Raw genomic sequence first — 21,117 nt, forward strand, 5'->3', positions numbered from 1 at the left:
AGAATCAAATTTTACGTTCAGTAATGATATAATATTAAATTTCACATATTTTGAGTTACAACACTATTGTAATAGCAGTGCGATATTATAACAGTAGATGCTATCATTTCATGAAGATATGAATTTTTTTGTCATTATAATGTCGCACTGTTAATACAATAGTGTATTAACTCAAAAATTGTATTTTTCAGAATCTATAAAAAACTAATTACTCGCTTCCCATGAAAGATTATTAAAATTTATGTATAAAATGTAGCATATTACAGACATCTAACAAACAATTTCAAACAATTGGTTTGGAAAGTAGGAAACAATTTCATACTTTTTTAAATACAATTAAAAATAAAAGGGAAATAATAATTGTGTTTCTTTGAGTAATGACAGTTTTGTTCAGAACTAGCTCACCTAAAATTTATCTCATTTTGAGTTGAGTATATATATTTTAATTGTTTCTTACAATATTCGACAACGGTTTTATTGACGTGTAGAGAATAAAATTTTACGCTCAGCTATGGTTTCATCTGGAAGTTCACGTATTTTGAGTTTCAACACCATTGTAATAGCAATGCGATATGTAAAGATGTATTTAAAGGAATAAAAAACATGTCCATGACGTTTAAGTAACATATAACCTCATAATCATGCCTTTTTTTAAACAATCAATCAAGATGCCTTTCCATACTCATCGTATATGCGTATATTACAACATGCGAAATGCTACGTACCACGCATGCGAATGCACTTATCATTATATCATTCGGGTTGAATAGCTTTTCCAACGCTCACGCGACACCCATTGCATTATAGCAAAAACAATAGGTGTGTCATACATAGCTCTGTAATTTTATATTAATTATTTATTTATAGATACGAGTTAGAATATTTACATAAATATGAACTTTATGTGTAAGTTGTATGGTTTAATTTATGAACATCCGTCAAAATGTGATCCTTCAAGCCGGTATCAAAAACATGATTTCAACCGAAGCAGTAAAATGTATAATTAGATGATAACCAAAAGTTTGTTTGAAGTTTATTTCAAATTTTTCATATCCATGTAATCGATTTTATTTATTTCAATTGGTCTGAGTATAATCTCTATTCTAATAAAGACTACATTTTATACATTACATCACAAATTAAAGGTTTTTCAAGATTTTGCCAACATGCTAAAATAACCACTGTTAGGGTAATTTTCAAGTTAGTTTTCTTTACTTAATTTCGGTGGCAATTTTTATTATTTAATATAGTAGTAATCGTAAATTATAGTGCAAAATAAATAACATTTCAGGATATTACACTCGAATATTAAATAATACTTCATGATAATATTGTAGATATTTAAATAATAAAAACTGCCACTGAAATGATGTAGAGAAAACTAACTTTATAATTACTTATTACAGCGAGGCTATTATTAGTCCACTGCATGAATAATATAACATTCCTGTCTTCTTAATAACTTAAAAAATTAGTTTCATAGAATTATCATAGATGGCGCTACGGCTAAAAAGTCGTTGAAAACCAAATAACAAAGATCCGATAAACAAGCACATACAAAAATTCATGGTCATGGTTTGCTAGAAGACGTCGGTTCGAATCCGGCCGGATCGAAGGAATTTGTTTTGAGTGTTCGATCTATATATTAATAATCATAACAAACTAGTGGAGTAATTTCGCAAAAAGTAATTGAATAGCAATTCAATACAAATTAAAAAATTAGTTTGTTTTAAAACTTATAAGGCAAACGGTTGGTTCACACATGTCACGCTGATTTACCCACATGTTGGTCGATGAGATCATTCTCTAAAAGCTTAAATTTGCACATTGTTCCATATTCAATGTAAATTAGTCACATCATTTCCAGCTCCAGACCAATCTACGAATTTAAATGTACATATTTAAATTTCTCTAAATGCGACTTTAACAATTTGATTACTAAAGTCCAAATTACCAGAAGTTACGTAATTTAACATTTGTTCGCTTTTTCATACATCATTAAAGAGTCTTTAGACTCTTTGTTAATATTTATATGATAGAATGGTGTAAACTGTGAGTGGGTGGTCACAGTGAAGCCAAGGCTGCCGATGCGACCTGCCTCCTCCGTTTATCCTGTATTCGCTTTTTACACCCACGCGAGGATGTGGGCTGAAAGCAACATTGCATAATTGTGTTGAATTTTAAAATGCAATTATTAATACGAAGATCGAACACTAGTAAAAATTTCTTCGATCCGTCTATGTACGAACCAGCACCTTCAGCATACCGTGCGTGATCGAATAGATGCCTTACTTTCTCATTTTTCTTTACCTTACTTTGAAATAAACTTCAAACAAACTTTTGGTTATCATCTAATTATACATTTTACTGCTTCGGTTGAAATCATGTTTTTGATACCGGCTTGAAGGGTCACATTTTGACGGATGTTCACAAATTAAACCATACAACTTACACATAAAGTTCATATTTATGTAAATATTCTAACTCGTATCTATAAATAAATAATTAATATAAAATTACAGAGCTATGTATGACACACCTATTGTTTTTGCTATAGTGCAATGGGTGTCGCGTGAGCGTTGGAAAAGCTATTCAACCCGAATGATATAATGTTAATACGTATCTTATAAAGAGTGTTTATTCAGAAGATGGCAAAACTTTCTATTTATTTAAAATTTCTTATCAAGGGTGTTCAAATTAATGGATGCATTACTTTAGGAATAGGTAAGAATATTAATTAAGTGATGTGAAATCAGTCTGCAAAATTTGAATATCGTACTGCTATTACTGTTGTAACTCAAAATATGTGAAATTTAATTACATATTTTACATCATTAATGAACGTAAAATTTGATTCTCTACACGTCAAAAAACCGTCGTTAGAATATTGTAAGAAACAATTAAAAGATCTACTTAAAATCTACTTAACTCAAAATGAAACACGCTTTATGTGAGCTAGTTCTGGCCAAAATACTCCTGAAAATTTGTATATACAATGCCTTTTTGCATTTCAGTTACGTTGTGCTTTAAGATACGAGTTTAAGAAAGTAAGGCGACGATTTGTATTTATAATTATAACAAAGCGAATTGAGTACATACCCATAAAAAACTATTTTTTTCGTGATATAATAAACTTAATATTTTAAAATGTAGTTCTATTTTTCTCTACTTTGCACTGTATTATCATGACTTTGAACACAATATTGTATTAGTCAATTCATCTTGGCCATAAATATTGGCTTGAAATATTTATGATCTTACAACTTCCATACATTGTCCACTAATAGCGCTAAATACCCTGTCCTGTTAGGGTTACCACCTATCACTAGTGTGGATATTTTATACATACTTATTGATTGAGATTGGAAAAAACTGATATTCGTGGCAATGGCCAGAAAAGTAGAATGGACCCTTGCATCCCGGTTGACGTACCAAAAAAAATCAGCTACTTACAACAATTAGATTTTTTTTTTTTGCCAGACAACCACACCAATTGCCTGGTCTTAAACTAGGGAATTTACTTATTTATTTATTTTAATTCAAGTCACAGCAATACAAGTTCGATAAGGCAAGCACTTACTTATTACTAATTTCTTCCCAGAATACCCAGAAGAGAACCAATTTAAAAAAGTTCATTTCACAAATTGGTCCTACCGCGAATCGAACCCGGGACCTCCGCATCCAGCGCTCACAGTGTTTAGGCCACCGAGGTTGTCAAGTCTTGCTAGGAAAACGAGATATTATCATAATCTTCTTTCATTGGCCCAAATTTATCAGCATCAATCGTCTCAAATGGAGGCATGACACATCACTTCCTTCACATCACGCAGAAATAATCTAGCAATATCAGGCAACCCTGTTGTCTTCGTGTTGCGCGCCACGCGATTTCGTGCTATCGCGTCTCGACGGCGGAATGCGACTTTTTGTCGCAATAATTATGATTATTGAACACGACCGCAATAATCAGACAACACACCAAACCAAAGTTCCTGATAGGCTCTCTATATTAGCCAGTAATCACCAATTGCTATGCTGAGACAAACTTTGAACAGAAGACAAAATTGTAATTCTCCACTTAAGTCTACTACTGAACCACTTTTGCTTACTTGCAACCGCTTTAAATTCTGATGTCGTTTGACCGTCATTCGACGTTTTATATAACACCACAATACATTCGTCTTGTAAATTCTGTATCGATGATGATAAGCTTCAGAACAAAAAATACTTACACGACTAGCCTTTGACTTAAATTATCTTTTATAACAATAACGTTAATAATAGCTGTAACTAATTATTGTAAAAATCGTGTAACAATTAAATGTTAATGCCAAACATTTTTAATTTTTTCACCAAATTTTTTTTTATAGGAATATTTTTAATTGTCTATTGCAAACAACGGAAAATTGTGTTACCTGTGGTTCTTTAAAAAAGTGAAGATTTGTGATGGCGGGATAAAGTTCGGAAAACGATGTTCTTAGCCTTTTGACATTGGCACAAAGTAATACAAATAATTACAAATAATAAATATATACAAATTAGTGTAATGAATGATTCTCCCTCCACCCGTAATTGAAGGTGTCAATTGTCCGTCCGTTCCAAATGGACGCCTAACATTAACGATATCTTGAATGGATATATGAATGATAACTCTATCTATATAACAACAGGCTTACCCACAGCTTATGATATTAACATTGAACATTTGCAATACAACAAACCTTAAGCTGAGAAGTTAACTCTCGATCTTTACTAGAACACTCACAACGACATATAAGGTGACTTTATAATTAAATTGAAGTTTAAATGTGTATTTCTGTAGAAAGTTTTATATTTAGTCACTAAGGTACCCTACGGTATGGCCGTAAAAAACAACATTTTAGGCTTTTATTGAATTTACCTTGTCTTCTACACAATATTAGCAATACGTTATAATTTTTTTTTTTTAAATAATAATTTTCAAATTTTTAAAATAGACTGGCGTTATAAATAAGATAATGATGTATGTGTAAATTTTAAATATTTTGTGTTAAGGAATAAAATCTCTTTATTTATTTTTTAATCTAGAAAGTTACAAGCAGTGTCTCGCTGTATATTAGGATGGGACTGCGCCAACTCGCCTGATAAGTCATACATAGCAAATCCGCTGGCTACGGGAAGCTAAGCGGAGTGAGCTTGGCGGCGGAAGAGTAAAAAATCAATTTCAGTTTTTGTTTTGTGTGAAAAAAAGATCAGTATCAATGTTTTAAGATTGAATATGAATTTTATTTCATCCCATTTTCTGCACATTAACATTTTAATTTATTTATAATTCATCTCAGAATAAATTAGGGGTCATAATGTATTGTAGGAATTGTAGTAGAGAGAAGTAAATATAATACGTGGCATATAGCACAAAATGTGCTCTGCCGAGAGATCTCTGCCAAGTTGAAAGCATGTTAAAATTAAGTAAATATCACATACGAAGCGTGGCCATCGAAGCGAGACGATTCGGCGCTTCGCCCGCGTGACCCCGTTCCCACGAACACTTCAGGTGCGTCTCTGCGACCTCCGACCGGCACAATACATGTCCTTGACTCATCCAAAACAAGCCCATTATCATTTATACTATCGCATCATTCATTCGACTATCTAATATCGACGTCAATCGCTGACTATCCAAGTAAGACTATATTGACGTCATGCAATCGGGACTTGAATGTGTGCACATCACCAGAAGTTCGTGCTCTTAAATATTATTACATCAACAAATAAGGATTGTGACGTTGGTTTTAGTAATTTGTTGGCGTCCTTTAAATTGTGGTATGCGTAATTGATTTTTGCAAGATATGGTTATGATAAAAACGCGTACGTAAAGTGTTAAAGAAAATGCGATAAATCGTGCGAACCGAGCGTCGTGGCACAGACGGGAGAAAGTGCCGTAACGGCTGACGACGACCTTGTCTGCCTCCTTAGCATAACATACCATGCTGGTACCACTAGGAGGTCTAACGGACAATGTGTGTCATGATTTAAGCATTTAACATGTTCTTGGTAGTTTTAAAACTCATTTACAAAGATTCAAATATGAAAATTTTATTTCGCACGCAGATATTCTATCTACTTAACTTTGCATGGGGAAAACCAAAATATTTTTTTTCTTAACGTCCGGCTAGTGACGACGTTGGTTAATTTTCTCGGTAATTAACGTAATCGTGTCAAAGCAACATGAGAGAGGGGTCGGAAAAGGTGGCAAGGCGTCGTCCGCCAACTAGGTTACTTGCGTGCGAGGCCACAGTATGGTCATCTCTGTCGCGCTTGCTCGCTGACTTAGCGCGTGTGAGAACGAATCGATGTCGAAATACCTTAAACTATTCGCAAGTTTCACCTCCAATCTGGATTGATGTAATCGCGTACACAAACAGGCAATAACGCTGCATCAACATAGATTGCTTTCTCACGTATTCCGGATTCCATTCCCAAGTCCATTCAAATGTCACCTTATTTATGAGAAGTTGAAATCTCTATCGACTTAAGCGTGCATTATGTTGGCATGCGCACAAGAACAGCTGATTGTGCAGCGATCGCGGCCGCGAGTTCAACGACCGTACTTTCGCCTCTCCCACGGCTGGCTGCTGCGTTGCTCAATCCTCTCGCGCGGGGCCTAAGACACCGCTTCTCGTCGTGTGTTGAACGACATTATCTCATGTCTATGCTATCGGATTAGAACATAACAAGGCGATTTTAGCGCTCCGCCTGTTAACACCTACACGAAACACCTGCGTCTCTACACACCTGTGCCATTGAATCGACTGACGATGGTTTTAACGGCATTCCTTTAGGACGAAATTATTTCTAATGGATTCTGGGACAATTGGATTAAATTGAATGTAGTGGCATCATCATTAAATTAATTTACTTTAGGACGTTAACAGTTCAATTGCATTCAATCAGTAGTGGTCAAATAGATAAGTGGCAATACGACCGTGAGAATGTGTTATCCAATCTTAAATTTGAGTTTAATAGAGTAAGAGCAACATTAAGAAAGGTATTTCCAGATCTATTACTTAACGCCGCAAAACTATTGACGATCAATAACGTATTGTTTGAATATAAGCCGGATACAATAGTGGAGAAGACAGCCAGATGCATCGCAACAGCAGTGAAGAAGATGATTTCACCTGAGGAAGATGACGAGGAAGCTGCTTACGATCGAGCTGACGACCTCGTAAGACCAGGTTTCCTCAAGCTCGGCTACTAGCCAATTAAGACAAGCTCAAAACATCTTACAGTAATATTAAAACCTAATAAAAATACTTTGCGGAGTTAGCGAGTAATATAAGCTAGAGCTCCACTTGTATTGATTTTCCTTCGCTAATATAACCTTTGTAATAAACAGGAGACCGATTGGGAGGTGTATGCTATACTTATGCATATTGCATAGCTATTACTTTACATTTTCCTCTATTATGACAACTTATTTTGTTGAGCTCATCCGACTTAACTAAGCAAAGCATTATCGTAAGTAGCTATTTATAGTAATTGTTCGTTTAGCACGTAAGTTGAAGTTATGTTACAGTGATTTGTCACGTAGGCTGCTAGCGCTCGTACCAATTTCAAACTCTTAAGACATTCTTCCATTTATATTATGTTAATAATATTATTGATTAATGATTAATAATTATTGAACGAACTTTGAATCATCGTAAAACTATTGTCAGCGATGCTAAGCTTGTCCTCCGATACCAAAAGACGCTATTCAGCTACTTGGAGACCGCTCGAATCTTTTGGACCTCCTTCCTAGCATAAATCACGCTCAATCGTCTCAAGTACACTCTTCACGATCGTGTCCTTTCGTCCCTAAACGACCGAGCCACGGAAAACTGATATCAGAGTCCAACTTATCAGTAAAACCGAAACCGTAAAACTTTACAGAAGAAGAACATGTGCCAATATCGAGATTTAACAAACAATCAAATGGCTAAATGTGGGCAATATTTGATTGCCTAATGAATAAGCATGCTATAATTGCCCTTATCTCTTTGCCTTGCCGTATCTTATCGGTAATCCTACGGTCGGATTCCATTACATCTAACGATAACATGTTACTATGATGTTTTCGGAATTTGATTGGTACATACTTGAAAATGTCATTTCGCAAAACCGGTGTCCGTTATAAAATAAATAAAAGGGAAACAAGGGAAAATGCCATATCGATACCTTACTTTTCCAAACTCGTGTCTTATAAAGAGTGATTATACAGGAGATCGCAAAACTTTCTATTTATTTTAAATTTCTTATCATGGGTGTTAATTTGAATGCATCACTTTAAGAATAGATAAAAGCCAGTATGTGAATATTAAGGAAATGTGACGTGAAATCAGCCTGCAAAATTTGTATATACTATCCAATTTTGCATTTCAGTAACTTTGTGCTTTAAGATTCGAGTTTGAGAAAGTAAGGCGACGATTTAGTCCGAAATCACGTTAGATTAGAATGATCAAAATGTCATCTTAAAAACAAAGCCGAGTTCCTTGCCTTTGACCTGTCCCTTGTGGTTAAACGTAAGTACCTTTTAAATGGGAGATCCATATTTGTTGTTAAAACTAATAGCAGTTATTTGAGACACTGAGGGTCGTATTCTAGAACTCTATTCAATGCTCAAGTCAGGATTGCACTGGCAATACAAGCACTGGAAATACGACCCTAATGGCAGGGACTTGAATATGATATCAAGTGCTTTAAACCATACTCAAATCCTAACTTGAGCATTGAGTAGAGTTCTAGAATACGACCCTTAGAATGCATTATTAGGGTCATATTCTAGAACTCTACTCAATGCTCAAGTCAGGATTTGAGTATGGTTAATTCCCTTCCATTACGGTCGTATTTCCAGTGCATGAAATCATACTCAGATCCTGACTTGAGCATTGAGTATAATTCTGGAATACGACTCTTAGGGTCGTATTCTAGAACTCTACTCAATGCTCAAGTCAGGATTGCAATTGAAACACAAGCACTGGAAATACGACCCTAATGGCAGGGACTTGAGTATGATTTCGAATGCTTTAAACCATACTCAAATCCTGACTTGAGCATTGAGTAGAGTTCTAGAATACGAGCCTTAGACACATGTAATTTCGGAGGTACCGTGTACAGCTACCTTCTAAAATCACGAAGTCATTATGACGTCAGTTTGCTTATTAAACGTGTTGTTTGTCGACTTTCCAGTGATTCCGATAAGCATCTTCAAGACGAGGTCATTCTACCTGCGACCAAGGACGTTGCCATGTCGCTAATGTATGCATAAAGAATGTACTTCGCCAGTCATGGAATCACCATTTGAGAACGAGTACAATTGTGAGGCTAGTGTTCACAGTGCAATATTGAGAACCAAAAATACAAAAGACATAACACGATATTTTATTCTGGTAATTCGATTTCCTCACAGTCACGAAATAATGTTGAAGAGACAAGCGATAGTTTACAAGCAAGCCTTTTGAAGGATGCTAATAAGATTACAGTCCCAATGGATAGTCAACTTTCAAGTCCCTGCGCAGTGGCTGTGCTTCATAGATCTTTACAATCATAAAAAAGCTAAAAACTAACAAGCGCAAGAAAATGTGTATACCAATTATTTTATATGTATTGCATATATACATAGTTGAGAAAGAACCAGTGAACTACCATAACCCAGTTTCTTCAATTAAAAATATTACTCGTACCCAGTGAAGTCGGTTAATGATGTTTAACGGTTTAGCTAATAAAGCGGCTAATGAGGGGATATTGACTTTATGACACGCCATCTTAAGACGTTTGTGAGTTGTAGCTAGCCCTTAGCACGCTATTGTTGACTATAAAGCTTGCTATAGACACTTAAATCGGACAACCAACCAACTACTGTGTATTATGAATTCGTTTTTATTGTCCTAAGAACATTATTCTACCATTAATATGTCTAAAGTAATGAGCAAAAGTATCATACAATAATGGTGATTTTATTCCCGATGTGCCACATCCTCAACACCCGAAGTGTCAAATTGTGGCGCAAATGCCACAACAATTAACTACACAACACAACACGATTATCGGTTCAGGGTTAGCAATATTATTTTCTAATTGGTTCCATCATATTTTCATATGACAAAAAAAACTCATTTCCCTGCAAAAACTTATTACAACGAAAAGTTTAAATTTGCGTACCATTCAAGAAACGCATAGATTTTCGAGATTCTGTTTATTTAAAGAGGGAACATTATTTTTAAAATCAGTGACATATTTCAAACAAAATTGTACTGATTGATGACAAAGCACCTAGAAATGTGTAGCTTTACGAGATTATGTAAATACTACCATGTAGTTACGTACATATCAATGTTACAGATACAAAACCAAAGTTTCAGGAGCATAGCTGTTCTTTTCTACATACTGCTCAATAACAAAAACCGATACTGTCAAACCAAAAAATTAAATAGCACCTTATTGAAAATTTGTCATAATATGATGTTATTACACGAATGAAGTACTACTTTCTTAGTGTGACATTATGGCCCATTATCTAACAAAGCAGACCGGCAAAGAGCCGTGTTCTAGCGACGAATAGTCTTATACTGCTGAAATAGTTTTGGATGCACCACTTTTCGCCATGTTTTCGTCGATAGTTGCTTTATTGCCCTCAAATAGCAAGCAAACAATTTTCACACCGTTTAAATTAGTGTACAAGTGGCATTATGACACCATGGTAAAATATTATTATCTTAAGTGTGATACAACGGAAATAAAGGTGCTATTCCCAGCCGTCACACCCTCATCCAACTCAGTAGTTTACTATTTAATAGATGTATCTCTATTGTATTGTTTGCTGGTGCTGACGTATTTGTGTGTTACTAGGCGATAGGATAATGAAAGCAAATGTTTGTTAAACGTAAACATATGCACTAGATATACAATTTATACTAGACACTTACATAATGTATAGAAATATTGTGCAAACGTGAACGTATCCAGACTTTTGTTAAAGAATATAGAAAATATTCCAACGAATAGCATCAAAACAAGTTCCGTTCTTTATGTACTTTATATGGAGATGAACAGAGTTGTCAATGTTTTCATTACATACTCCATAAAAGCAAAATTTCTGGATACGTCCATGCAAATAAATTTTCGCGGGAAGCGCTGAATTGTAATTAATTGTTGCCTTTTTAACGCTTACCCTGGACCTCCTGGCACACATCGAAGTCAGGGTCGCTCCCGTTCTCCAGATGGGTAAGACACGCGTGATATTAATCGACTGTTGGTCCTGTTGCTACTTGGAGTGAAGTGTGCTGTATCCTTAGTACAGTCGGTTACTAAAGTCAAGTTAGTTAAAAGTATTCAAAAATATCTAAATAAATTATAAGCAAATCTGGCCACGGTAACCGTCTATCGCAAAGGAGAGATTATTAAAGTTGTGTTTTAACACAATAACGCACACTCCCATAGCCCTAGGGAAACCCTGTATCGCGGGTGCCATGGACACATATAAACAACCACAAAGTATACCCAAACTTACGAGAGAAATAAATGTACGCCATATAAATATTTCTATCGGCCAGGGAATCGAACCTGGGGCCTCTGCGTGGCAGTATGGTGGCCGTTCGACCACGGAGGCAGTTAATCATCAATTGAAATAGGCGTCATGGACGTTTCTCCTATACTTATCTCCGCATTAAGAGTGATGTAGATAATTCAAAGCGACCAATCATGCGACCTAAATTACATAGATGTGATTTAATTACTGCAGTTATGACGCCAATGCACTGTACTTAGCAGGCTTTATAAAGTATCCGACAAATAACGAAGTCACGTTTTCTTCCAGGTAATGCAACAAGACGTGAAGAAAGAGAACCCGCTTCAGTTCAAGTTCCGGGCCAAATTCTACCCCGAAGACGTCGCTGACGAACTCATCCAGGAAATCACCCTCAAGCTCTTCTACCTTCAGGTAACCTTCTTTAAACAATTTCTATAAAACAGCTAGAAGCTGACCAGCAATTATTGGTCCACATTTTTAAATTGACTTAACTCTAATATTAAAATTAATGTGAGACTATTTTGCACAAACACGAAAAGCCTATTTTTTTAATATTATTGTTACTAAAAATTTACCAACATTTATTAATTTAAACATGGCGGCACAATAAAAGGATAAAGGTGCTAGTGAAATTACAGGCTCATAGGACTTATTAACTTATGTGTCAGGGATACGGGTGGCATTGCCCTTCAGATCTTTGCAATTTAAAGCTCTAACTGCTATGAACAGAGGTGTCGCTTACAACCAGTCGCACAACTTGGTCCTACCGTCACATAGTATCATTTCAGTAGGTTTAGCAAAAAATATTGACTTATATGGTTTCCTACAATATTAATTATTTCTAAATAACTAATATATATATAATAATAAAGTTCGTAATAATCTGTGTCACAGGTGAAGAATGCCATCCTCTCTGACGAGATATACTGCCCGCCGGAGACGTCCGTGCTGCTGGCGTCGTACGCGGTGCAGGCCCGGCATGGGGACCACAACCCCGCGTTACATGTACCCGGGTTCCTCGCGAACGACCGTCTGTTGCCACAACGCGTCACCGATCAGCACAAGGTCAGTTGTACATAAATATTTTTTTATTACTCAACAAAAACGAAATAACAAAAAAATCAAGAAAATTTGGTGTCATGAAGTCTTGCGGAATAAGTGAAAATTTTAAAAGGTAATCCTTCACATCTATGTTACGCTGCTTTTAAAAATTAATAATTCAAAAGAAGACAATTTTTTTGCGTTATTTTATTACATAACTGTAATGATAATAAGCAAAATTTTATTGTCAATAACTTCGAGAGCTTGTCATCCAAACTTATCCAAACTAATATTATAAATGCGAAAGTAATTTTTGTCTGTTAAGTTTAAACTATAGAACCAAATTTGATATACAGATAGATGGTACCTAGGAGAATGTCATGGGCTACTTTTGGCACAAAAATAAATTTTAAAGGGGTTCATCCCTAAAGGTGATGAAAGTTTGTATTGAGGATCAATAAAACTATGGAAACTAGTATCGTACAGTGGGCTACTCGAAGTATACGCATAAGAATTCGAAGGCACCGGCTATACAAATGTTTTATACAATTGTTTTACAAATCTTTATAATGATGATTATGGTTATTTTTTTGTAGATAGAGATAGACCGTTTTAGACCGACCGACAATAACATAGAATAATAATTAACTACGACAAAATAATGACATGTGCGATATTATTAAGACTTGAAATAAAAATTAAGATTTGACATTTTGCAATTAAAATTATACTGTTAAATTAATTTAATTAAGCAAATTGTATGCCATAAAATTGGCAATACGCACTGACACAACAATGTTATGTAAGACCTTCTAGACGTACGGACACAATAAATGATTTGATATTATTTGATTTGAATAAATCGTTACACAGGTGTGTCTCTAATAGAATGACACCTGGGATCCAATTCTGCTAATTTTCATAAAACCACTTCATTGTAGTTCCATTGAGATTACATTGCAATTATGATAATATTTGTTATTCTGCTAAAATCTACTACAGTATCAGTGGAATGGCAATGATTCATGCATTCAATCACTAACTATCGATGTTGCCTTACTAAAACTACTATGGAAATTACTAATGCATAGCTTAATTTTTATCTCTTTTAATCAGCAATTTAGTCTTCAAATGAAATATATATAATATTAATCAGTAATTTTCAGGTAAGTTTTTTGTACTCAATTTTGGTGACTATTTTTATTATTTTATTACTCGAATATATCATCGTGAAATATTAAAGAATATTTCATGTTACCACACTCGAATATTAAATAATGCTTCATGATGATATTCTATAAATATTTAAATAAAAAGAAATTGTCACTAAAATTGAGTACAAAAAACTTACAAATTACCCATACACTACGCCATCGACGTGCCATCGACTCGCCATTGAAGAGCAGAATACCAAAAAATTGCAATGACAGTTGAGTAGTAGCTCGAGGGATAGCCACTGACAAGCCACTACCCTTAACTTGTAGCAGAATACCAAACGTACAAAATCCTGCCATTCTGGTGACATACAACTGAGATGATTTAAAATTGGCGGACTTGGGGCTCTGTTCTGCCTTTTATATACTGTCATAAACTTTTAAAAATTTTAAGCATTGTTTTCAACGTTTCTATTTTTAAATTTACATACTTAATTTCTCAAGTTTTTCGCACAGTGGTTTGTGTCAACCCTTTAAATTAATAATTCTTATTGCTGGTCAATCGTATGTATTTTTTTAAATTTATTTCATTCCAAGGTTTTTGCATAATTGTAAATAGATTACAATCATAAACGGTTATAATGATAATGTTATTTAATGTTTATCTATCTGTATACTTATTATGTATATCTTATTATAAATGTTAAAAAAAATCTTGTTCTATTGTATTCAGAATTTCGAAATGAATTTGAATTTTTAAACTAAAGTTTATTAACAATGCATATACCAATAATCCTTTACGAGCTATGGCAGAAGATTATGTACTCTATAGTCCTCTAACTTCAGCTGCAACTGAATCAGATTTAATGGGTTTTGTTTTTTATTCGTAATGCATTCAAATTAAGTAATTTTTCACTTTGATGTACAAACTTGGATGAGCATTTCAACTAATTACACTTACGGACACATAGTTCGAGACACATTACATATTAGTAATAAATGCCCCATTAAAAACGACGTCTGAGTGGTCAAAAACTATTACGCAATTTTTAAACTAGTATACTTAAACATCATTTCAGTAATTTTCAGGTAACTTTTTGTACTCAATTTTGGTGACTATTTTTATTGTTTAATTACTCGAACATATCATCGTGAAATATTAAAGAATATTTCAGGTTACCACACTCGAATATTAAATAACGCTTCATGATGTTACTCTATAAATATTTAAATAAAAAGAAATTGTCACCAATATTGAGTACAAAAACTTACCCGAACATTACCCTTTTCCATAATAAGTCCTTGTTGAAAATTTGAACTCGCACAACAGGAGTAAATTTTTTCTTCGATGATAACAATATTTTTGTGTTCTAGCTCTTTGATAAAGTGCATGATGATTCAAATTATTTAACCAGCAGTGTAAAAAAATAAATTTTGCCCAATTTTCAAAAAAGTTAACGAATTAAGTTCGAAATTGTTTGCACCGTCATTTTCAAACAATTACGTTACCTGTGTAATTGAGTACCCTTCTCAGTGCTTTGGAGCATCATAATAAATAATCCAATATTCTTCACACAGATGTCCCGCGAAGAATGGGAACAGAGCATCACAAACTGGTGGCAAGAGCACCGCGGCATGTTGCGCGAAGACGCCATGATGGAGTACCTCAAAATCGCGCAAGACCTCGAAATGTATGGCGTCAACTATTTCGAAATCCGTAACAAGAAGAACACGGAACTGTGGCTCGGTGTTGATGCTCTTGGACTTAACATCTATGAAAAAGACGACAAGTGAGTACAGACACTTAATTCACAATTCGTTTAAAACTTGTAAACTTTGTAGCAGTAGAGCTCTTTCTGAAAGAGTTCGTCCAGGGAAGTACTGCCACATTACCTATTTCTACCGAAAAGCAGTAAAGTCAATATTACTGTATTCCGGTTTTACTGTACTGGTGGAATTACAGGCATATGGGACTTGTCAACTTATGTCTCAGGGTGACGGGCGCAGTGGTAGTGCCCCTAAAATCTTTGCAATTTAAAGCTCTGAGTGGCACTGTAACTGTTCTGGACAGGCGTGTAGCTTACCATCAGGTGCACGACTTGTTCGTCCCGGCACTTGATGTTATTTTTATATTTGTTTAAAAAAGAATACAAAGCATTGTATGTTAACTGCAATCATCAAATTGAACTCTGTTACTTCGCACAGTGATATACACATAATGGTGGCACTGCGTAGATAACATGTGTGACAAAGTATTTGCCTATTCGAAGAATACAGCAAACACGAAAAATGCGTTACCGCGCCCTGGTCGGTTTCTCGACGCACATCAAAGGAGTCAAATAGTTGCCTATACGAAGGTGAACCGTCCACAGTATGGTCATATTCATTATTTTACCTCTTTATTTGGTTACATATCGACGGCTGTCTTGTCGTATCTCGAAAAATGGGACTTTACCCCGGGGCCGAAAAACTATTTAAAAAAAATTCTCTTTAATTTGAATTAGTAGAAAGTCAATTTTAAAGTATGATTATATACATCCTACTTTAAAATTGACTTTCTACTAATTCAAATTAAAGAGAAATATTTTTTTCAAATAGTTTTTCGGCCTCGGTGTACAGTCCCATTTTCAAGATACGACAAGATCGCTTTCCGGCGTCGATATGTAGACAGTCTTATTTGTCAGTGTCTCTATGTTTGTCTCTACGTCAAATATTTTTTGAAGTACAACAAATACCCAATAGAGAATACCAATGCCACCATAACACACCCTGACAAATATACCAGACATTTTGTTGCACCGTCATCTTAAATTTGTCAAATGTAATATCTAAATGAAGAACCAAAACAACAATGTATTTAAAAGTCCTGTCACGTAGTCAGGAGAAAGAAGTAACTTATTTATTTATTTGTAACTTTCCAGATTGACTCCAAAAATTGGATTCCCCTGGTCAGAGATCCGCAACATATCGTTCAACGACCGCAAGTTCATAATTAAGCCTATCGACAAGAAGGCGCCGGACTTCGTGTTCTTCGCCCCGCGCGTGCGCGTGAACAAACGCATCCTGGCGCTGTGCATGGGCAACCACGAGCTGTACATGCGTCGGCGCAAGCCCGACACCATCGACGTTCAGCAGATGAAGGCGCAGGCCCGCGAGGAGAAGCTCGCCAAGCAGGCTCAGAGGTGCGATCTTTTAATTAGACTACTCTCATATCGATTCATAAGTACCACAGGTATAATTTTACAAATCGACTTGACATGATAATGTATTTGAATAGAGAGAAGCTGCAGTTGGAGATCGCAGCCCGCGAACGCGCAGAAAAGAAACAACAGGAGTACGAGGACCGACTCAGGCAGATGCAGGAGGAGATGGAACGCTCTCAGGTAATAATAATAATAACGCACACACTCAACATAGCCCCGCACTAGGGAAACCCTGTGTCGCGGGTGCTATGGACACACACATAGACAACCACAAATTACACCCAAACTCACGAGAGAAATAAATGTAGGCCATATAAATATTTCTCCCGGCCCGGGAATCGAACCTGAGACCTCTGCGTGGCAGTCCGGCATGGTAACCGTTCGGCCACGGAGGCAGTCAAAAAAAAAGGTAAAACTAACGCTTCAATAAAATTAAGCCCAACCGTTTATGGCATTGCATGACAATTACAATAAGGTTGTGATAGGACTGGCATATTTTCTAGAACAAAAGTCCTAAAATTAAATGAAGATAAAAAACCGTTTATGGCGAGACCAGAAAAATATTGTGAAGAAATTACTTTAAAGAATAATAATTGTAACGTTTGTAATAAAAAAAAACCAACCTGAAAAGCTCGTAGAATTACGTCTATTTGCCAAGTTTCATTGAAATCTGTTACCGGGAAGTGGGCGAAGAGGTGTAATATTTTCTTCGAAGTTACGTGGGTCCAATACTGAGGTACCCTCTTTGCAACAAAACAAAAATCATCAAAATCGGTTTACAAAATGACGGAGTAATCGCGTAACATACATGCAAGAAAAATAATACAATAGAATTGAGAACCTCCTCCTTTTTCTTGAAGTCGGTTGAAAAGGTATAATAATAATACTTAACACTGAGCGAAAATTGAAATTTTCATTCTTATCATTCATTTCATTCTAGTCATTACTGCAACACTGAAAATAAATTAAAAATTATATAACATTTAGTCGTGTCTTTAGATTGCGATTGGGGTAGGCAAAAACTATCGATCGCCACTTTGCACTATTCTGCCCAATCTCTTGCTTCACTTACATTAATCCGTCTTTACATACAAGCAAACAAATATAGCTTTGTAAATTGTGGAATCGCACCCATGCCATTCTTCCATGAGGGGTGCGGAATGACGTTTAGTGACGCCAAATTCGCGTATATTTGTTTTTTCAAACAAACCAACGTTTCGGGCCCTTTCCAGGTCCCGTGATCACAGGTGACTGAGATGGTAAAGTCGTCGACCAGTTATGTCTAATATTAATGCAAACCACCCTAGTTTTCGCTATATTTACAAAAGTTATTAAATTAAATACCTTATTTATAAATTTTCATTTTTGAATTTCATTCTGTTAAACTTTTTTGGTTTTTCTTGTAATATTCACACCTAGGTCACTTTTATAGGTACTTTAGTGTCTAATTTAGTAGCAGTAGAGCTTCTTGTGAAAGAGTTCGTCCATGGAAGTACTACCCGACTATCACCTTACCTATTTCTGCCACCAATCAGTATGTGACCATTACTGCGTCTCTGTTTTAGAGAATAAGGTAGCTTACATACAAATATACGCTATTTAGTTCCGGAAAAAAAATGGTTTTTCCGGATTTCCGAATTCCCAGAACACCCAGAACAGAACCAATTTAAAAAAGTTCCTTTCCCAAATTGGTCCAAGATAACCCTGGACCTGCTCATTCAACCCCACAGTGCAAATCGTTAAGCCACTGAGGTCGTAAAACAATATTATAAAGGAATAGTAACCTCCCAGACTAGGTGACATATAAATAATACGACTTAATGTCGACAGGCCAATCTGGTGGAAGCTCAGGAGATGATCCGAAGGCTGGAGGAGCAGCTGCGTCAGCTGCAGGCCGCCAAGGAGGAGCTGGAGCGGCGCCAGAATGAGTTGCAGGCCATGATGACCCGCCTTGAGGAGACAAAGGTACGAAATCAAAAGTCAAATTAAATCAAAATATAAGACTTCAGAACATCATTTTAGGATATTATATATCAGCCTATATTATATGTGGTAAGTATATAAGACGCACAACTTTTAGTGTTCGAGAGAATAGTGACATAAAAGTAAATAGGCAATCTCTGAAAGCGGAAACGAGGCCACCAAATCTTTTACGCACTTGCATACTACATTTTATAATAATAATAATAATTGCCTCGGAAGCTACTATTACGATAATTATTGTTTTGTAGTTGAATTGTTGTCAGTTATCAGGATTTTATATCAAACTATTCACGTTTAGAATATGGAAGCGGCAGAGCGCGCCAAGCTCGAAGAGGAGATCCGCACCAAGCAGGAGGAGGTATCGCGTATCCAAGAGGAGGTCGCAATCAAGGATTCAGAAACTCGCCGTTTGCAAGAGGAGGTGGAGGATGCCCGTCGTAAACAGGTAACGTTATCTTAGTAAGAAATAGTGGCGTTAACAGTTTGTAATGAACGACAACAGTTTGACTGTAGGAATATTTCATATTTTTTTCTAGATAATCAGATAAAACTATAATCAAATTGTTTTTTATTTATTATTGCGCGCACGTACCCACATGTACGTACACACACGCACGTATTCACGCGCGCGCATGCACACGCAAAGCACTAAGTGTGCGTATTATGCAAAATGTTGTAATTAATAAGTTTCAAAACTTACGAATTTTTACAACCAAGAGGCAGAGACTAACAGTCTTAGACAGACAGATCCTAGTTTAGCGTTTAAAAAATGTTACATTTGTCTAGTTACGTGATAGGTATTTATAGTAGAAAAAATACAGCAGTTATTCAACTAAAATTACAGGGGTTTTTAACCAACTTTAGCTGGTAGGAGTGTGGGGTAGACTGAAAGGCGCTAGTGAAGTGTGACGGCACAAATTGCGACAGCCACTGTTGAACTATCTCGTCATCTAATTTGGATTCGGTGTCGCAGGACGAAGCGGCGGCCATGCTGGCGGCAGCCACGACGCCGCAGCACCACCACGTGTCGGAAGGCGGCGCGGACATGGGCGGCGACGGCGACGGCAACTCGGACGGCGGCTCGGAATCGGGCGGCGGCGAGCTGGTGAAGGCGCCCGACGACCTCGTCGACCCCGTGCACGAGCGCCGCACCCTGGCCGAGCGGAACGAGCGCCTGCACAACCAGCTCAAGGTACCTTTGACCTCTTCCACTGTTAGGAATTCAATGTGAACGAACCCCTTTAATTGCTTTCCGAAAGTTCGATGTTATCACTTAATGAACCTTCTTTTGAAGTACGTCCAAAATGACTTTAGTTTCACATCAAATACAGAAATAATTACTTCGAAATCAGAAATATAAGTGTATATGACCAACTGGACTATATACAAAAACTAACATTTTAATTTCCCCGTTATTGTATCTTCATTTACTGTAAAATACATATATTTATTTTCTTTTAGTCGTACGTACGTAGAACAAATTATATTTTTGACATCGGTTTAGGGTTAATGCAGACCCTACAAATGTACATAAAATTTTAATTTTTTCATAGTTATAATTTCCCTCCAGAGTGTTGCATATTTTTAATTAAATAACAGTTATTTGTATAAATAATAATAGTAATTAGTATAAATAATATAATTAGTTTCTGAAAAATTGCTCGAGCGGTTTTCCGCCTGGTCTTCACTGACCGTTGCTTGCAATCCAGCATTTATTCTGATATATTGAAAAGACTTAACGATCTTAACCAATGATTACCACAGGCGCTGAAACAAGACCTGGCACAATCGCGCGATGAAACGAAAGAGACGGCCATGGACAAGATTCACCGCGAGAACGTGCGCCAGGGCCGCGACAAGTACAAGACGCTGCGCGAGATCCGCAAAGGCAACACCAAGCGGCGTGTCGATCAGTTCGAGAACATGTAAACATAAGCCCGATGCACTGCATTCCCCTCCACACACGTCGAGACTTCGATACCTTTTACACGCATTATATTATATTATATAAGCTCTAACACTTTCGAACCATTCTCTGTATATGTCCCAACAAATTGTTAATTTGTTACTCCTTATTTTTAAAGTTCATATTATTTTCTGTAAAAGGTATTCGACTCTCAATGTGTGGAGGTGACCGACCCTTTGAGGTCTTCGACAGTCTTCTGAGTGTTATTCGAGACAATGTAAGCTA

General features: G+C 36.1%; 1 protein-coding gene across 2 annotated transcripts in view; it reads left to right on the forward strand.

The window, feature by feature from the left end:
- LOC113232021 (moesin/ezrin/radixin homolog 1) overlaps positions 1 to 20,999 on the forward strand; it is a 51,084-nt gene extending 30,085 nt beyond the window's left edge. For both annotated transcript variants that reach the window (XM_026466643.1, XM_026466642.1), the window contains 9 exons: positions 11,834 to 11,956; positions 12,440 to 12,610; positions 15,319 to 15,530; positions 16,662 to 16,922; positions 17,018 to 17,123; positions 18,774 to 18,908; positions 19,225 to 19,371; positions 19,900 to 20,118; positions 20,691 to 20,999. In XM_026466643.1, the coding sequence (XP_026322428.1) occupies positions 11,834 to 11,956; positions 12,440 to 12,610; positions 15,319 to 15,530; positions 16,662 to 16,922; positions 17,018 to 17,123; positions 18,774 to 18,908; positions 19,225 to 19,371; positions 19,900 to 20,118; positions 20,691 to 20,855 (1,539 nt within the window). In that variant the 3' untranslated portion in view covers positions 20,856 to 20,999. The remainder of the gene's footprint in view (positions 1 to 11,833; positions 11,957 to 12,439; positions 12,611 to 15,318; positions 15,531 to 16,661; positions 16,923 to 17,017; positions 17,124 to 18,773; positions 18,909 to 19,224; positions 19,372 to 19,899; positions 20,119 to 20,690) is intronic.
- Positions 21,000 to 21,117: the final 118 nt, after the last annotated feature.

Source organism: Hyposmocoma kahamanoa, unplaced genomic scaffold (genome assembly GCF_003589595.1).
Source record: "Hyposmocoma kahamanoa isolate Upper Pololo Valley unplaced genomic scaffold, ASM358959v1 66, whole genome shotgun sequence".
NCBI lineage: Eukaryota > Metazoa > Arthropoda > Insecta > Lepidoptera > Cosmopterigidae > Hyposmocoma > Hyposmocoma kahamanoa.